The 17,253-nt window shown below is 35.8% G+C and overlaps 4 protein-coding genes across 4 annotated transcripts; all 4 read right to left on the bottom strand.

Annotated features, from left to right (window-relative positions):
* Positions 1–12: 12 nt before the first annotated feature.
* LOC106906366 (uncharacterized) lies at positions 13–2,959 on the bottom strand. The gene is made up of 2 exons (XM_014971618.2): positions 2,676–2,959; positions 13–2,162 (listed from the first exon to the last, which is right to left on the bottom strand). Exons 1-2 carry the CDS (start codon positions 2,731–2,733, stop codon positions 979–981), a joined length of 1,242 nt encoding a protein of 413 aa, XP_014827104.2. The 5' UTR covers positions 2,734–2,959; the 3' UTR covers positions 13–978.
* A 2,345-nt stretch (positions 2,960–5,304) lies between these two features.
* LOC106906364 (uncharacterized) lies at positions 5,305–8,529 on the bottom strand. Its single transcript, XM_014971615.2, has 2 exons — positions 7,584–8,529; positions 5,305–6,540 (listed from the first exon to the last, which is right to left on the bottom strand). Exons 1-2 carry the CDS (start codon positions 7,744–7,746, stop codon positions 5,420–5,422), a joined length of 1,284 nt encoding a protein of 427 aa, XP_014827101.2. The 5' UTR covers positions 7,747–8,529; the 3' UTR covers positions 5,305–5,419.
* Positions 8,530–8,532: 3 nt separating this feature from the next.
* LOC106906362 (uncharacterized) lies at positions 8,533–11,938 on the bottom strand. The gene is made up of 2 exons (XM_014971612.2): positions 11,593–11,938; positions 8,533–10,600 (listed from the first exon to the last, which is right to left on the bottom strand). The coding sequence occupies exons 1-2, from the start codon at positions 11,759–11,761 to the stop codon at positions 9,276–9,278; spliced, it is 1,494 nt and encodes a 497-aa protein (XP_014827098.2). The 5' UTR covers positions 11,762–11,938; the 3' UTR covers positions 8,533–9,275.
* A 502-nt stretch (positions 11,939–12,440) lies between these two features.
* Positions 12,441–17,099, bottom strand: LOC106906365 (uncharacterized). Its single transcript, XM_014971616.2, has 2 exons — positions 16,828–17,099; positions 12,441–15,279 (listed from the first exon to the last, which is right to left on the bottom strand). The coding sequence occupies exons 1-2, from the start codon at positions 16,985–16,987 to the stop codon at positions 14,180–14,182; spliced, it is 1,260 nt and encodes a 419-aa protein (XP_014827102.2). The 5' UTR covers positions 16,988–17,099; the 3' UTR covers positions 12,441–14,179.
* Between the last annotated feature and the right edge of the window lie 154 nt (positions 17,100–17,253).

The raw sequence follows: 17,253 nt of genomic DNA, 5'->3' as shown, positions 1-17,253 counted from the left end.
GGACAAGAGAAATGATAAATAAAAATTTATTGAAAATGAATAAATGGAAACCAGACACTGATTTTGAATTATGGATCAATAGAATCATTTCAAAAAACTAATTAATGAAACAGGTCAGGACAAAATTAGTGGTACTTGTAGCTTAACTCTGCTGTCATTTTCTGAAAGTATTGGTGACAAAAACAAATGTTTAATGTCACTTTCTTCTTTAATTTCATTATTTTAAATCAATGTAGACATTAAGAAAGGAGTTGATGTAATAAATTTTTACATACATTTTTACTATTGTATCTAAGCTGTCTGCAATCTTAATTCTGTCATCTGACAAAGATGATTTATTTTGAAAAGCAGTCTTTTAATCTATAATAACTTACAAACTAAAGGGAATAAGTTCTTCAGACTGAGGATTTTTGGTTCTACAGTGTTTTTCCTGTTGCTTTTTTGCATTTCATATGTTAACACTAACACAACAGCTACTGCATTTCTTAAAATACAAAACTGCAAAACACAGCTGATAACCTGCAGGAGTGAGCCACTTGCTAACAATTAATAGCTTCTTCCTCAAAAGCAAGTATTCATATCAATGAAAGTGTCAATGTCATCAAAATGAAAAGTCCTGACAGCATTGTTCACAAACAAGATTTTCATGTGTTCGTTATGACAGTTAGCTTGGTGCTAAACAGAGCTTGGTGATAGAATCTGGTTGAGACAGCATGTGAAAACTGCACAGAAACAAGTATTGTATTAACAGGACACTGTGCCATGAGTCGTACTTCTGTATTATTCATTCAATTATTATCCTTTATACTTGCTTTCATTTTAATCCCACCTAAAATCTGTTGTCTTTGACTTTATTTTCTACCACCAAATAAAGAGAAACATTCTGACAAATACAGAATTTTACATTTGTGCCTCATGCCAAGTGTCAATCTCTTTTTCTCATAACTTTATCCACACGTCACACAATGAAAAGGCTTCTCATTTGTGGGTTAGCAAATGAGCTTTAAAGCTATTATGGTGGATGAATGCTCTTCCACAGGTCTTGCACAAAAAGGGTTTCTCACCTGTGTGGATTCTCGTGTGTCTTTTCAAAGCATCCTTTCTTTTAAAAGATTTTTCACAGATATCGCAGGGAAAAGGCCTGTCGTCTGTGTGATGCGTCATGTGATAAGCCAAATGCTCTTTTTGAATGAAGCCTTTGCCACAAATCGTACAAGAGAACGGCTTCTCACTAGTGTGAATTCTGACGTGTCTCTCAAAATTAGACTTGGTTGTGAAAGTTTTTCCGCAGAAAGAACAAAGCTTCCCATCTGTATGAGTTTTCATGTGAACTGTGAAATGTACTTTTTCTTTGTAACTTTTTCCACATGTTCTGCACTGAAACGGCGTCTCCTTTGTGTGAGACATCAGGTGAGTTCTTAAGCTATTGCTTTCTTGGAAAGCTTTTCCACAGATCCCACACAAAAAGGGATTCTCAACTGTATTGTCGCTCAACGGATCTTTTGATGTGTACGTTTGTTCACGGTTATTCCAGGGAAAAGGCCTTTCATTTTTGTGGCGTCTCATGTGATAATTCATAGTATAATTTCGACTAAAACCTTTGCCACAAATGGCACAAGAAAATCGCTTCACACCTGTGTGAGTTCTGACATGAGAGTCCAGAACAACTTTTGTAGTGAAGCTGTTTCTACAGAGCCAACATTTGAATGGTCTCTCGCCTGAATGAATCCTCATGTGATCTGTTAAATCTCTTTTCTTAAAGAAACTTTTTCCACATGTCCGACATGGAAAACGTTTCTCACCTGTGTGACTTTTCAAGTCTTCAGTCAAATTTTTCTTTGGCATAAAGGAATCTTTTTTAAAGTTTTGAGAGACAGCTTGGTTACTGATTGGTTCTGCTTGAATGTGGTTCTTTTCTTCATAATTAGGAGTCAACCTTAATGAATCTTCATTCTCCTGCCTCAGATCAAGATGCTCTTTATGTTCACTTATGCAGAGCTCCGATGGTTCCTCTTTAGTGCATGGATGATCTGGCTCTTGCTGCTCTTCTTTCAGCTGCAGAGGTTCTGGTTCCTCCTGGTCCAAACTGGGATCCGTCTCATGTTTACAGAGCTGCTGGTTAGAGCAAACTTCCTCTTTCCAAACACGATCCAGCAGGTGGTCTGAAAACATATGAAATGGCCTGAAACATCAAAATCTCAGTCGGGGAACAATCTAGTCTATGACTAAAGAGTCTAAATTTTGTAGTTTAACAATTAGAGCAGATTGGAGATGCTAAAAGCAATAAAAAGAAAATTATGCACAACGCTGACCATCCTCTCCATTAGACAGTCTTGGGAAAACAGAGGATTTTCAAATTCTCTGTAATACAGACCGCTACAAGATATCTTTAATGCCAACAGTCATTGTAATCTACAATAACTCTCAAGAATTAGGATCATTAGGAGTTACAACATTTATTCTCCCTTTGGGCTCAATAAAGTATTTTTGAACTTGAAAACAATCGGTGGAATCGCCCTTTAGTCTGTTTCTAAAGTGGAAGCCACAACCGGAAGAAAACTTTAGCTTCGTTGCCTGCATAATCTCCGCTAATAAATCTCCCAAATGAACGCTTTAGATCCACAATCTGCATCCTGTATCATCGGTAAAAAGTTACCATCGCGGGTGTTTCATACCTATTCGATATAAGATGATCTGAGGTGTCCGGGTAAAAACCAGCATCTGATCATCCATTTCTTCCTTAAACCTGGAGATTTATTTAAACTCTGTGAATGTTTCTTCAGCAGGAGCTCGTTTAAAACCTCGTGTTGAATCCGGACTGAAGATATTTTTACTGCAAACACTCACATGTTCAGCTCACAGACTATCCGACTCTCTGGGATGGCTTCAAGCAGAACGAAAGAAAGCTAAAGCTGCTAGCATCACATTTAGCTTCCTTCTTTTGGTGTTTATTGACGGTTAGCAAACAACGAATTAGGTCATTATCGCCGCCAACTGGTCTGGAGGATGGACTGCAGCGTCACTTTAGTATAAATTTAGCACATGCCTTTGTCTAAGATAATATTCCCCGTCTAAGTCGGGAAATTTAAATTTTGTAGCATTATTTTAGTGTGATGAATGAAGGAAAATATGTTGTTTACTTAGGCAGCTCATAAGGCACTTTTTATTGTTAGCAATAACACACACCACCGTCTGTTGCACTTTGAGGTTCATTTGCCTTTATTGCAGTTCCAATTTTCTTTTGTAAGAAAGTAAAAACGGTGTAAACTGAAAACTAAGAGGGAAAAAATTATTTTTTGAAATTCACATAACTTGAGGAAACATTTCATATGCTGTGTTTGAAATATTTTAAGTTTATATAATCTGTTTGGTTCAGTCACAAACTGAAGACAGTGGAAAAGAAGCAGAAAATGTAGTAAAAAAAAGATCAGAAAAGAGCACTATTAACCTAGATTCACATATTGAATTTAAAATGGCAACAATAAAATTGATTGATTGATTTACAAAGAACTAAACTTCAAAAAAGGAGAAAAGTTGAACTTCTAGTGTAAGATTTCTTTTAAAAAATTTCTTAATTCAACTCCATTTTAATCAATTTCAACCATAAATCAAATGACAGGCAGCTTTAATCTTGATAAACTCATTGAAAAGCATTTTCAGTGGTTTTAGGACTGAGCTGACTTTAGTGTCCCAATATTTAAATATTTTACACAATATTACGCTTTTTATTTGTAAGTTGCACATAAACTGTGATTTTATTCCTATTAAATGGAAAAATCTTGAGTTTGGGAATGGCCTCAAAAAGGCATCAGGAGTCGAGATCACAAAAGAGAAAAAGAAGAAAGAAATTGGAATAAACTCCAGATTTATTTTACTAACAAAAGAAACATAGCAAAACATTTTACATCCAGTAATGAGAAATACTAAACTCCCTTTAAGAAATCAAAAACATAAAAAGTGACAAATACAAAATGATTTGCAGTGAACAGCAGAGCTAAAGTCTATTAATCTAAAATAATGTCCAACATAATGTGACAAAGTTCTACAGATCTTGAGGAATTTTGGCTTCACAGTTTTTCCTTCAGTGGCTTTAAAACATTTCTCACATTAATATTTGCACAGCAGCCAAATTAATTTCTCAAAGCAATGAATGCAAACCTCAAAACCTCATTAATCAACAAAAGCATGTTATTTGCTCTAAATCTGTGAATGGAAGCGTCATCATAATGAAACCTCATGTCTATAAACATGTTTTCATTAACAGTTCACAGGTGACAGTATTTTCTTTTCTTTATAGCTACTAGAAATCTACATCTACAATAATAAGTGAGATAAATAACCATCAAACACTGAATATGTATTTTTGACTTTTTTGCAGTTCTAAATCGTTTACAGTGTTGAGCAAAACAAAAGTACAAACTCGTTCACAACAGACATAAAATACACCAGCTGTGCACCAGAATCACCTGAGGAAAAAATGTTCAATTTGGGAAACATTTTCAGAAATAGATAAATTCTTGACATCTAATTCAACATTTTTGTTTGTAATGACTCAATCAATGAAATTACTGTAATTTGCACAGTTTGTTCAGCATTTATTTTTAAGAATTTATTTATTGTACATTTTGGCTGCAAATTATCAGACAATTAACACATATGCAAAAGACGCTGTGACTTTTAGAAGTAATAAACTACCACTGTGATGAGACTAAATGTGTGATTGAAGTAACATTTATGAGAATAAAGTGACCCGCCTCAAAGACCGAAGAGGCTTAATTTTATAGTGATTTGACCAAATTATTTTCACACAAAGGGAAAAAAAAACAAGATTAAACATCAAGACTATAGTATTATAATCTAAGTCCAAGCAAAAACAATTAAAAACATCAGGTTATAAACCACACAGTGTCACTTTGTGAATACCCTGTGAACTAATTTTAAGGTTTAATTAAAGAAATGAACAAGTTGCATTGTTAAAACACAAATTTAATTAAAAACAAAATGTTACTAGCTTCAACAATGGTAAATGTCTGACTAGATAGTTTTCCTATTAGATCTTAGTTCTTCAGCTCAGTGGTTCTCCTAACACACATCTGCCAAACTTAACCAGTAAGATTTCTGACAAAAAAAATAAAATATGGCCTTTCACATGCTACTGTAACTGTTACTTAAGGCTCCTCTGGTTTTTTGGCTATTCTAGCGAAGTCTTCCACAGGACAGACATTTGAAAAGATTCTCACTTATGTGGGTTTTCATGTGAAATGTCAATTCTGTTTTTCTCATATAACTTTTTCCACATATCAAACATGGAAAATGGTTTTCATTTGTGTGAGCTGCAAAGTGAGATTTCGGTGAACTGCAATCACTGAATGCCTTTCCACAGATCGCACACAAATAGGGCTCTTCACCTGTATGACTTCTATTGCGAGTCATTAATTTTTGTTTTTTTATTAAACTTTTTTCCACAAGTAACGCATTGAAAGGGTTTCACGCTTGTGTGAACTCTCATGTGGCTACTCAATGTATGTTTTGATCTGAACTGTTTTCCACAGGTACTACAGGGAAAGGGCCTTTCATCTGTGTGACACATCATGTGGCGAGACAAATTAATTTTTTGAATAAAGCTTTTTCCACAAATCTCACAAGAAAAATCCCTCTCACCTGTATGAATTTTGCTGTGCACATAAAAGCCAGATTTACGATTGAAGCTTTTTCCACAGGACAGACATTTAAAAGGCTTCTCACCGGTGTGAATTCTCATGTGATCTATCAACATAAATTTTCGATTGAAACTTTTTCCACAGGTCTTGCACGAAAACGGCTTCTCACCTGTGTGAATTCTCATGTGAACTGCTAAATCTATCTTTTTAAGAAAACCTTTTCCACATGTCGCACAGAGAAAAGGCCTCTCCCCTGTGTGAACCTTCATGTGTACATTTAATGCATCTTTTCTAATGTACGTTCTTTCACAGGCGTTACAGGCAAAAGGCCTCTTCCCTGTGTGAATATTCATGTGCATAGTTAATGAATTTTTTCTTTTGAAGGTTTTTTCACAGGTATTACAGGCAAAAGGTTTCTCACCTGTGTGAGTTTTCAAGTGAGATGTCAAGTCTGATTTTTTTGCATGACTCTTTCCACATGTCATACATAGAAACGGCCTCTTCCCTCTGTGAACTTTCCTCTGTATATTTGAGTTTTTATGATGGTTTCCTTTTTCATCCTGGTTCTCAGTTTCATTAAAGTCCTGAGAGATGATTTGGTTGCTGACTGGTTCTGGTTTAATGTGGTTCTTTTCTTCATGAGTTGGACTCGCTGATGATGTATCTTCATTCTCCTGCTTCAGTTCAAGCTGCTCTTCATTCTCACCTTTGGAAAGCTCTAATGGTTCCTCCTTAATCCAGGGACATTCTGGCTCTTGCTCCTCCTCTTTCATCTGCAGATGTTCTGGTTCCTCCTGGTCCAAACTGGAATCCCTTTCCTGTTTACAGAGCTGCTGGTGTGAGAAAGCCTCTTCTTTCCAAACATGACCCAGTTCGTGGTCTGAAAACCCAAACAAACCCAAGAAAAAGACTTTCTATAACATAACATAAAATGCAAAAAAGACAAAGCGTTGTGAATAGTCAGCGGACGAATCGTAGGTAAAAAAAAAAAAAAAAAAAAAAGAACATTTACTATTAGAATTAGACCATTTCCATAAATAAAAATATCTAGGAAAAGTTTGTTTTGAATGCTTAAAGCAATCTGGGCAAACGCATGCCAAATTAATTCTACTGCCGCTATGTCGGGGGAAATTTTGTGGAAGAACATTGTTTTCATAATCTCCAAAAGAACATGTTTTCAGACTGGCAGAGCTGAATCTGGCAGGTAGTCAAAGAGATAAAATTAATTCTTGGCTTAGAAATTTTCAAATTACATATTTATGTAATTTACCAAATGAACTCAACTGTCAGGATAAGTACAGGATTATTCAGGAGTAATAGAATTACATTTTAAAAAGTTAAGAGTAAGCTGTTTTTGTAAGATCAGGAGGGTTTTGTCAGCACTCAGGAGAATCAGGGTCTAAAACTATGACCCAGGGAAATGGAAATTAAAATTAAATCATTTTCTATAACTTTTACTTTAATGTAATTAGGATATTTGTATAAACTCTTCTATTTAACCTGTGATGCATGTATTCAGACATGCCTTATCCATGGAATAATCAGGTTTGAAGAGTTTAAAACGTTTTGCTGGATCAGTTTGCAGTTTGATCCAGATGTAAAAACAGCAGCAATATGAAAATTTGTTGAACACTTTCAAGTAAAAAAAAAAAAAGTTTCGCAAATCACAAGCTAGATTTTAAATGTCAATTAGTCGAGAACAACTCAATCCAATGTTCAAGAGTTTAAGTCTCGTCGTTGTCAAATTAGAGCAGATTAAAGATGCTCAGGGTCTTTTAGTCGTTGTTCGCACCGGAAGCTACAACCAGAAGTTGACTTTCGTTGCCTAATCTCCGCTAATAAATCTTCCTAAATGATCGCTTTAACTCAGAAATCCAAAACCTGCACCTCCAGTAAAGCTTTATCATAGCTGCTGTTTCCTACCTATTCGGTGTAAGATGATCTGAGGATTTCGGGAGAAATCCAGCAGTCTGCGCTGATCATCCATCTCTTCCTCCTTCACGATGATTTCTTTAAACTCTGTCGGTTCTTCAGCAGGAGTTAACTGCTCGTTGATCAACTCTCCTTGCAGCTGGACTGAAGACATTTTAATGCAAACACTCACATATTCTGCCAACAGTTGATCAAACTCCTTAGAATTGTTCAAAGCAGAAAGGAAGGAAAGCTAAAGCTGCTAGCATCACGTTGACTTCTTCTTCTTCTTCTTCTTCTTCTTCTTCTCGTTGTTGATTTTTATTGGCAAGAAATGTTACGGTTGCATTACCGCCACCTACTGGTATGGAGTGTGGCTCAAATTAAATGTTTATTTTTTCTAATTTCCTCCAACATTAATCTCCTTTCTATCTCATATCCAATTAAAATAATATGTTATATTGTTTCATTTCCTTACAATATTGCCAATTTCCTGTGTTATGTTGTTTATCCTGAATGAGTTGCTAAGTGTAGTATGTCAAAATCTTAGCAGTCATAGTTTCTTCTCTCTTCTGTTCTTTCTTCCTCATCCCATTTCCAATACATGTTTTTGAATCCTATAATACCATCTTCCTTTGCTATCTTCATCCCATTCTGCCAGCCACATTTTCCTAAAATTTTGATTAATTATACTTTTTATCACGTTTTTTGGTTGTTCTCTTCGATTAGATTTTTTGGCGGTTGGCAAACAGCGCCACCAACTGGTCTGGAGGATAGCAGAACTTTTAAAAAAAAGAACCTTATTTGAATTTTAGACTTGTTAAGATTTAATGGCTTCTACATGTGTTAAAAGCGAAAGATGCACTTTTGGGGTACGATCCTATCTTTCAGGGTTACTATAACTTAATTCCCAAAAAGAGGATACTTAGCACATTCCTAAAAAAATTCCAGGCATGCTCCGTTTATTTTTTTTTAAAAAAATGCTTTTATTCTTAACACATTTTACAGACTCCACTTCTGTTTCTTACAGATGTCACTTAACTTTCTAAAACTTTTTTTTATATACTTTTTTACTCAAGAAACCATATGGTGGAAAGATTTCAACTAATGCAACCAAATTTTACACAAGTAGATCAAACTTGTTTGTAGACTTGATTGGTCAAAGATTCTCAGTTCTGTCAGAATCTTTGTGTCCCTTTGCATCCTGACTCTACACTGGACTTTTCCATTTGTCTCTGGGAAATGCAATAACAGAAAAAGACAATCGAGTTTTCCTAAACAAACCAGAATATTATCAGCTGGAAGCAGTATACTCAACTCCTACTACATGCACTACAAGAGGCATAACTTAGAAGTTGGACAAGTAACTTAAAAAACATCAATTCAACATATTCAGTTGTTAAAACTTTACAAAAGTGCTTTAAACATTCAAGTGTAACAGCTTCATATATATATATATATATATATATATATATATATATATATATATATATATATATATATATATATACACACACACACACAAACACTGCATTGGAAATTATTAGGAGAACAGTCTATCCAATCCAAGTCAGTTTTAGACTTTTTCCTAGGAGTCTAGGCTGGGATGGTGAGATGTTTACATAACTTTGCATATGTATGTGAAAAATGGTGTGTTTTATAACAGATCTTTCCAGTACTGGTTGAACGTTTTTTGGAAGACATCTATTCTGTGTGAGTTTTCATGTGTAAATTCAAATTACTTTTTAGGCTAAACGTTTTATTACAAGTGTTGCATGAGAAAGGCTTCTCACCCGTGTGAATCCTCATGTGATCTGTTAAATGAGTTCTTTGAAGGAACCCTTTTCCACAAGTCATACACAAAAAAGGCCTGTCACCTGTGTGAATCCTCAGGTGATCCGTTAAATGAGTCTTTTGAAGGAAACTTTTACCACAGGTCACACAAGAGAAAGGCCTTTCGCCCGTGTGAGTTCGGAGGTGTTTGCTTAAAAGACTTTTGATAGTGAAACTCTTTCCACAGGTCAGACATGGAAAGGGCTTCTCTCCTGTGTGAGTTCTCATGTGACAAGTTAAATTTCCTTTTTGACTGTAGCTTTTTCCACAGGTCACACAGGAGAAAGGCTTTTCACCCGTGTGACTTCTCATGTGTAGTTGTAACTGACTTCTTTGAGTGAAACCCTTTCCACAAATGCTACATGAGAACGGCATCTCACCTGTGTGAATTCTCATGTGATAAATCAAATTACCTTTTTGATTAAAGCTTTTTCCACAGGTCATACATGGGAATGGCTTCTCACCTGTGTGGATTCTGACGTGTATATTCAAACTGCTTTTGAACCTAAATGTTTTCCCACAGGTCAAGCATGAGAAAGGCTTCTCATCTGTGTGAGTTGTGGAGTGATGAGTTAAATGAATTTTTTGAGTAAAACCTTTTCCACAAATTGAACACGAGAAAGGCCTTTCACCGGTGTGAACCCTCACATGGTTGGTCAAAAAACTTTTTTGAGAAAAACCTTTTCCACATGTCACACATGAGAAAGGATTTTCCTTTGTGCGATTTCCCATGCTCTGAGACAAAAGACTATTGTGAGGAGTAAATTCGGCACCAATTTCACAAGAACACACATTGTTATTATGTTGGCATCTCTTGTTTTGTATTTGCTCTTCTTCATCTGTCTCTGATTCTGAGTCTTCATCACTGCTTCCTTCCTGATGCTGGATCTCAGTTTCAGAAGGATCCTGAGAGATGACCTGGTTCCACTTTGGTTCTGGTCCAATGTAGTGTTTTTCCTCATTACAAAGAGTCACCATAACAGTCTCAGTCTCCAGCTTCAGCTCAAATCGTGCTTCATCATGACTGATGCAGAGTTCATCCTCTTCCTCTTTAATCTCCAGATGTTCTAGCTCATCCTGTTCTTCTTTGATCTGCAAGGGTTCTGGTTCCTCCTGGTCCAATGTGACGCTCCTCTCCTGGTCCCCAAGCTGCCGGCCAACAAGAACCTCCTCCTTCTCAACATAATGCTGTGAATCTGAAGAAGCAAACAGAAAAAAATAGCTTATTATCCCAGTAAACTAAAAACACTTTTAAAAACCTGCACAATATTTTGGGAATGTTGTGTGCCCATAGTCTGTGGGGCCGAGCTGACAGCGGAGATACAGGTTATGCTTCATTTAATAACTCAGCAGCCAACCGCTGGCAGCTGTATCAACATAACGTCAAACATTCACTGTTTACAACTCAGTGAATGTAAACAGTAGCTCAACTCTCTGGCTATATCAGCCACTTCTCCTGAAATGCAACCAGGTAAGATCAGTGCAATCATAAAGCCTGTTAATGCACAATTACAAATGACCATTACATAATTAAGAACGGAAAACCTACTCAGTTGCACATTCCTTGCATAGTTGCACAATATTTTTCAAGTTATAATCTCATAATTACTGTACAGTATATTCCTAATGTTTGTTTTTGTTTACATTTGATATATTTTAATAGTTTTTATATGTTAGTGTGAACCTACATGCTGTTGTTACACCTGAATTTTATTTTATATTTATGGAGGATTTGGCCCTTTGGTGAGAAGAAAAAAAAAAGAAAGAAAATCTGACAGTCTATAAAAAAAGTTTGAATTCTGAGAAAAATATTCTTAGAATTTTTATTAAATTCATATGAACCAAATGAAACGTGAGACGCCTCTCTTACAGATGTTTATAACCAACAGATCGCAAACACCTGCGCCACAGAGCTCTAACGCCGTAATACACCTTATATAAGCGGCGCTTAATTTCAGCCCAGGGCGACCGTTGGCTTGACCGCAAATGAAAAACGATTTGTAGATTGACTTAAGAAAAGGCAAAACCTGGTAAACAAGAAATGGGTTGGACGAAATGAATCGGATAACACCAGAAAACTTACGTGACTGGGCTGTAATACGTTAACTTCGGAAATTAACTGCAAACCGCATCAAGCATCTGTAAATCCCCTCATCAGGTTAAATTTTGTACTTTTGGTGTTTCATACCTATATGGTGAACGATTATCTGGGGTATCCGGTTGACATCCAGCAGTCTGCGCTCACCATCGATCTCTTCCTCGGACTTTACGATTATTTCCTTAAGTTCCGTAAATGTTTCTTCGACATGAGTTAATTCATCGTCACTAAGCTCTTCCTTACACGTTGGTGAAGACATTGTGATTATAGATAACCATAAATTCAGCTCAGACACCACAACGGACTCAAAATGACACCAGACAAAGATAAGCTAACACCGTTAGCATCTCAGTTGAAGGATTCTTCTTCTTTTTCTACTTCTTCTTCCTCTTCTATGGTGAATTATTGCCACCCCATGGATGAATCGTGTATCACAATGGCTTTACAGCATGTCTATGCCAAAAGCCGTTTTAATACGGAGGACCTATCCTGCCAAAATTATATATATATATATAAATAAATAAATAAATAAATAATTTCTACACTTATTTAGTTATGTTGAATTTTATGTCATCTATTTGGCAATTTAATTTAATTTGGCAGGATAAGTCCTCCTCATTTTAAGGTCAATGTTTTCCTGAAATAAATACACCATAACTTTAAAACTGAAAAACCAATACCTTTCTGCAACAATCCACTATTCATTACCAACTACTGGTCATTCTTTTTATTTTATTGGATAGTTTCAAAACAGCCTGAAATAAATTGTCTGAACTCACACCCACCTGCATTATGCTGATTGGTTTTCCTGGGTCTTTCAGTTTACTGCAAACATGTTGAAGATGTCATAAAATACATACAAGCACAGATGATCAAAAGCAACTGTAAACTTATAGAAATATACCATCTCTTATGAACAACCAAATAACACAAAGCAATGATTTTTAGTATTTATTTGTATATTTCATAAATAAAACCCTACAAATACAACTGGTCTCCAGTACAGTGCTGTGATTGTTGTTACATACTGTAAAGCAAAGTTTTTAACGTGTTCCACAACACGTTATCATCAACAACACAAGATGGAAAATGAGACATACTGACAAACCTTTACACATTTACCTCTGGACTCTTCACGACATCACAGCCAGTTTAGTTTGCTGACGTTGCAAAGTGGGAACCAGTGGATTCGCTGAGTCTTGTGCTCAGTGACAAGGCTAACTGTTAGTAGCAGTGCCAACCAATACCTATGTCAATGTGTGCATGTCATTTTAACAATAAGGGAGCATGTCCTAAAATATCACCATAAACCGATGTGCTCACAGTTTTAACGAGACACAGAGTTGACCATCTTAAAAACTCATATCATGTGATTTACTATGTTTAAGGTTTTTAGTTTTTTGTGTTCAGCACTTAGTGATCTATAAGGTTCTAAACAAAGTTTTATTTACTTATTGATAAACTACCTTTCTCTTCAAAATAGTGTACTAGTCCAAATATGTAAAGATTTTTGTAAACAGAATAAATATTACTGCTTAGTTTGTGAGGCACTCTGGGTTTAAAGCAGATTAAAAGTAGATTTTAATCCACACCGTAGGCCTGAAACAATTATTAGCTTCAGATTATAAGATAATACAACTTTTAACCAAATGAATTAACTATCTGGTTGCTTATAAATCATGGAATAGAACTAATAACATGGAAATAACTAGAAATTTAGGAAAAATGCTGGAACTGGAAGAAATACTTGATAAAATGAACATTTATTTAGAAGATTTCTTTAAAATTTTAGGGTAACGTTAATAAAAGGACTGGTAATTTGCTGAAAGTACTTATCTGGTATTTGTTAGAACCTCTCAAATATTTAATCACATTTCTTGTGGAACAAAAAAATGATCACAAATAAAGTTTATTGTTCCAATTTATGCTGCAAAAACAAATTAAAGTAGTAAGCTAAAGTTTCTGATGTAAAGATCACATATAGTATGTGACCAAAGTTATTATTTATCATAAATAGAAAGCAGATTTATTCATGTTTTCCTTTAAAAACAAAGATTTCATTACAGATTTTAGTTTAAATAAATTTTAATTTTGTTTAAATTGACAAAAAGGTATTTGTTACCAAAACCCAAAATTCTTCATGTGATATCAGATGAATTTCGGTTTCAAATCTCAGCTTAAATTTTTTTTTCTTTTGAACAAACTTCACGGCCCCAATTTTGCTCCGTAGTTGGCGTTCCATTCATGTTAAACTTTAGTAGGAGAGAAGTTTAAGCTGGTGTTTATTTAGATATGCTTGAATTTGTTTAGTATAACCTAAAGTCACTCTAAAGTGAACCTATGTGTGTGTGTGTGTGTGTGTGTGTGTGTGTGTGTGTGTGTGTATGTGTGTGTGTGAGCAAACAGTAGTTTTATTTTTTTTACGTACAGCTCTTCGAGTGTATACAACACAAAATTGTCCTGAAGACACTTTCACTAGAGATGTGTTATTAACCATCAATTAACCATCAGTTCAAGTGAACATTGTTGAGACACGGATGCTACAATCTGAAACATTTAAGAAACCAAAAAGCAAAATCAGAAGAAATATGTGAGGGGATGATTTAAAGTTCACAGCTGTATAAAATGCTTCTTAGCTCCTTAAACTGAGACGCTTCCCACAGGTCACACAGGACTCCTATCTTGAGTGAATTCTCACATGTTTTTTTAAACGACTTCTTCGACTGAAGGTTTTTCCACATGTGCTACACGGAAACGGCCTCTCACCTGTGTGAATTCGCATGTGTACTGTCAAATGGCCTTTCTGACTGTAACTTTTTCCACATGTCAGACATGAAAATGGCTTCTCACCCGTGTGAGTTCTCATGTGATCAGTTAGGTGACCTTTGTGGCTGTAACTTTTCCCACAGGTCGCGCATGAGAAAGGTCGGTCGCCCGTGTGACTTCTCATGTGAAGCGTTACTTGACTTCTTTGACTGAAACTTTTACCGCAGGTCACACACGAGAAGGGCTTCTCGCCCGTGTGGATTCTCATGTGCTGCTTCAGATTGCTTTTCAGGTTAAAAGATTTATCACAAGCGTTGCACGGAAAAGGTTTCTCGCCTGTGTGAATTCTCATGTGATCCGTTAACTTGTGTTTGAGAGTGAAACTTTTTCCGCAGGTCAGACACGAGAAGGGCTTTTCGCCTGTGTGGATTCTCAGGTGGTTGTTCACAATACTTTCTCGACTGAAACATTTTCCACAAAACTTGCATGAGAAAGGCTTCTCACCTGTGTGCGTTCTCGTGTGGTAGATCAAGTGAGTCTTTTGAGAGAACAATTTGTCGCACATCGTACATGAATACAGATTTTTATCTTTGTCAGTTTTCTTCTGCTCTTTTTGTTTTAATTTGTCAGAATTGTTACCATACCCTCCGGTTTTCTGACGTCTCTTATTTTGTTTCGGTTCTTCATCGCTGCTTATTTCTGTGTCTTCATCATTGCTTTCTTCCTGATTTCGGTTCTCAGCATCACAGCCGTTCTGAGAGACGAGTTGCTCCCTGATTGGTTCGGGTTCACTGCAGCTTATTTCTTCATCAGTAGGAGATGCAGGAAAGGTTTTCATCTCCTGCTCCTTCACCACAGGCTGTTCTTCATCCTGACTGATGCAGAGCTCATTCTCTTCCTCTTTTATCTGTAGATGTTGTAGCTCACCCTGTTCTTCTTTCATTGTCAGAGGCTCTGGTTCCTCCTGGTCAGAAAAATCCTCCTCCTTCTTAACATCGTGATGTTGCACATCTAGAAAAGCAAACAAACATGAAAAATGACATAAAACTGATTAATAGTTCAACTTATCCCCAAACAACAAACAATTTAATACCAACTAAATTCAGACCTAAAATAATCCAACTTTATGATACTGAGCAACAAAAATCCACAAAAAGGGAAAATCTTCTAAAATAAAAACATGGACCGCATTTTATGTTAAGACTGAATACACCGCTGCTTCTGCATCTGTATCATGTCATCGCTTCACTTTTCTCTTTCTTTAAATCGTCAATTTGTTTTGCTTAGACCTTTACAAGTAAGCATTCTGTTGTTCATTTTGGGAAATGTCGTCCTTTGCCGTTATTCTCACTTCTTATGTTAAAAGTATTTCCCTATTCCAAAACGTTTTCTGAGCCAAACTCCTTCCTCTAACCCTCACCGGATCCACTTTGGTCTGCTTTGTTAATGTAGAGAGCTCCAAATGAAGAGCAAATTCTGCTTTTCACTCAGTGTGCTGCTGCAGAGGCAGGTGTGGAGATGGAAATAGATGTTGTGATTTAAACACGGCAGAAAAACGACAGCAAAATGCACCTTTCATCTGCAAATGTTGCTAAAATGCACAACATTTCAGACAAAATTCTACTCTTTTTAAGATCTTTTTTAGACAACAAAAATGATGTATATACACTAAAATGCGAGAATTAAAAAAGAGATCATTTTTAAAGCACTCACCAAAATCAATAGTTAAACTGGACAGGTTTGGATGAACCAGAATTCCACAAATCTCTCTTCCAATCGTAAAAGAGTTAATTAAGCTTTTCCAAACTTAAAACTTTATACTTAAGGTATAATACAAGCAATGTGACAAGTTTACTTTGTAGTACCTAAAAAGGTAATATATTAAAACGACCATTTTAAAGAAGTTTCTGATAGCAGGAAAGTAAAAAAAAAAGTTGTCTGAATTCGTCCTCTTTAAACAGATTTAGAGAAGACTGAAATATTTACATATTGTAGAAAATATATTCTTTAATATGTAGATACTTATAAAAATATGTTTTATGTTTATGTTAGTTTCCCTCTATGCCAATTTATGTCCCTAATTTCTAGATGTGTATTTCATTGAAATATGTTTGCAAATAAGCATAAAAAGCTCAAGTATCTCTCCTAATTCAATTGTTTTTCTGAGGATTTTGCATTATTCGCCAACATGTATTTTATTGCCTTCTGGAGTCACAAAACCTGAAGGTCACAGATGCAACAACAGCAGTGCTGGTACCGTAATGCACCGTGTATAGGCGCAGCTAATTTACAGAAACAAACAATCGGGTAACTTGGCCGCTCTCTAGCTCCCCTCTTTCAAAAACTCCCGTGGAAAGGCCCTCCTTACAGTACTGAATAATTATACTATAAAAAGAAACACAGAAAATTTTAAATACTTCAGCCTTGAGTCCGTATAACCTCAGCTTATGTAATTGGATGTTTTCTATAGCTTTAAAATGACATTTAAACGGCATCAAACAACATTCAGACACATTATCTCATTGGTAAAATGACATTACCACACCTGGACCTTCATACCTGTACGTTTTACGGTTAGTTGGGTTTTTTCGCTGAAATCCAAGCTGTCCTCGATCTCTTCCTCGGATTTTACAATGATTTCTTTAATGTCTGTTAATGTTTCTTCAGCAGGAGGTGAAAGCTCGTTGGTGAACTCTCTCTGAGATGAAAACGAAGACATTGTTTCTCCAGGTAGTCATTTACTCAGCTCAAACAAAATGTAAACAAAACTGGCTAGCAGCTCCGTTAGCTTCCATTGTATTATTGCGAGGCGCACAGGAAGTATGTCATTCTCCGATAGCTGAAATCCAATAGCCCGCATTACTGCCATCTGCTGGATAAAATCGATATTACATGTTTTCCAAAAGACCCCAGAAATATGCAGAGGTGGTAATAACTACATTCACCTGCATGACTTTTTGGAAAAAAATAAGATCAAGAATACAC

This window comes from Poecilia mexicana, unplaced genomic scaffold (assembly GCF_051168715.1).
Source record: "Poecilia mexicana isolate PSO_F unplaced genomic scaffold, ASM5116871v1 scaffold_11, whole genome shotgun sequence".
NCBI lineage: Eukaryota > Metazoa > Chordata > Actinopteri > Cyprinodontiformes > Poeciliidae > Poecilia > Poecilia mexicana.
This window is presented reverse-complemented; position numbering and strand designations above follow the sequence as displayed.

What these genes read in the sequence shown, in the direction of transcription:
- LOC106906366 (XM_014971618.2), bottom strand. Translation starts at nt 2,733, where the DNA reads ATGGATGATCAGATGCTGGTTTTTACCCGGACACCTCAGATCATCTTA. An exon ending in GATCATCTTATATCGAATAG is followed by an intron (nt 2,163 to 2,675) that starts GTATGAAACACC and finishes ATATGTTTTCAG; the next exon opens with ACCACCTGCTGGATCGTGTT.
- LOC106906364 (XM_014971615.2), bottom strand. Translation starts at nt 7,746, where the DNA reads ATGTCTTCAGTCCAGCTGCAAGGAGAGTTGATCAACGAGCAGTTAACT. An exon ending in GATCATCTTACACCGAATAG is followed by an intron (nt 6,541 to 7,583) that starts GTAGGAAACAGC and finishes TTGGGTTTTCAG; the next exon opens with ACCACGAACTGGGTCATGTT.
- LOC106906362 (XM_014971612.2), bottom strand. Translation starts at nt 11,761, where the DNA reads ATGTCTTCACCAACGTGTAAGGAAGAGCTTAGTGACGATGAATTAACT. An exon ending in GATAATCGTTCACCATATAG is followed by an intron (nt 10,601 to 11,592) that starts GTATGAAACACC and finishes TTGCTTCTTCAG; the next exon opens with ATTCACAGCATTATGTTGAG.
- LOC106906365 (XM_014971616.2), bottom strand. Translation starts at nt 16,987, where the DNA reads ATGTCTTCGTTTTCATCTCAGAGAGAGTTCACCAACGAGCTTTCACCT. An exon ending in ACTAACCGTAAAACGTACAG is followed by an intron (nt 15,280 to 16,827) that starts GTATGAAGGTCC and finishes TTGCTTTTCTAG; the next exon opens with ATGTGCAACATCACGATGTT.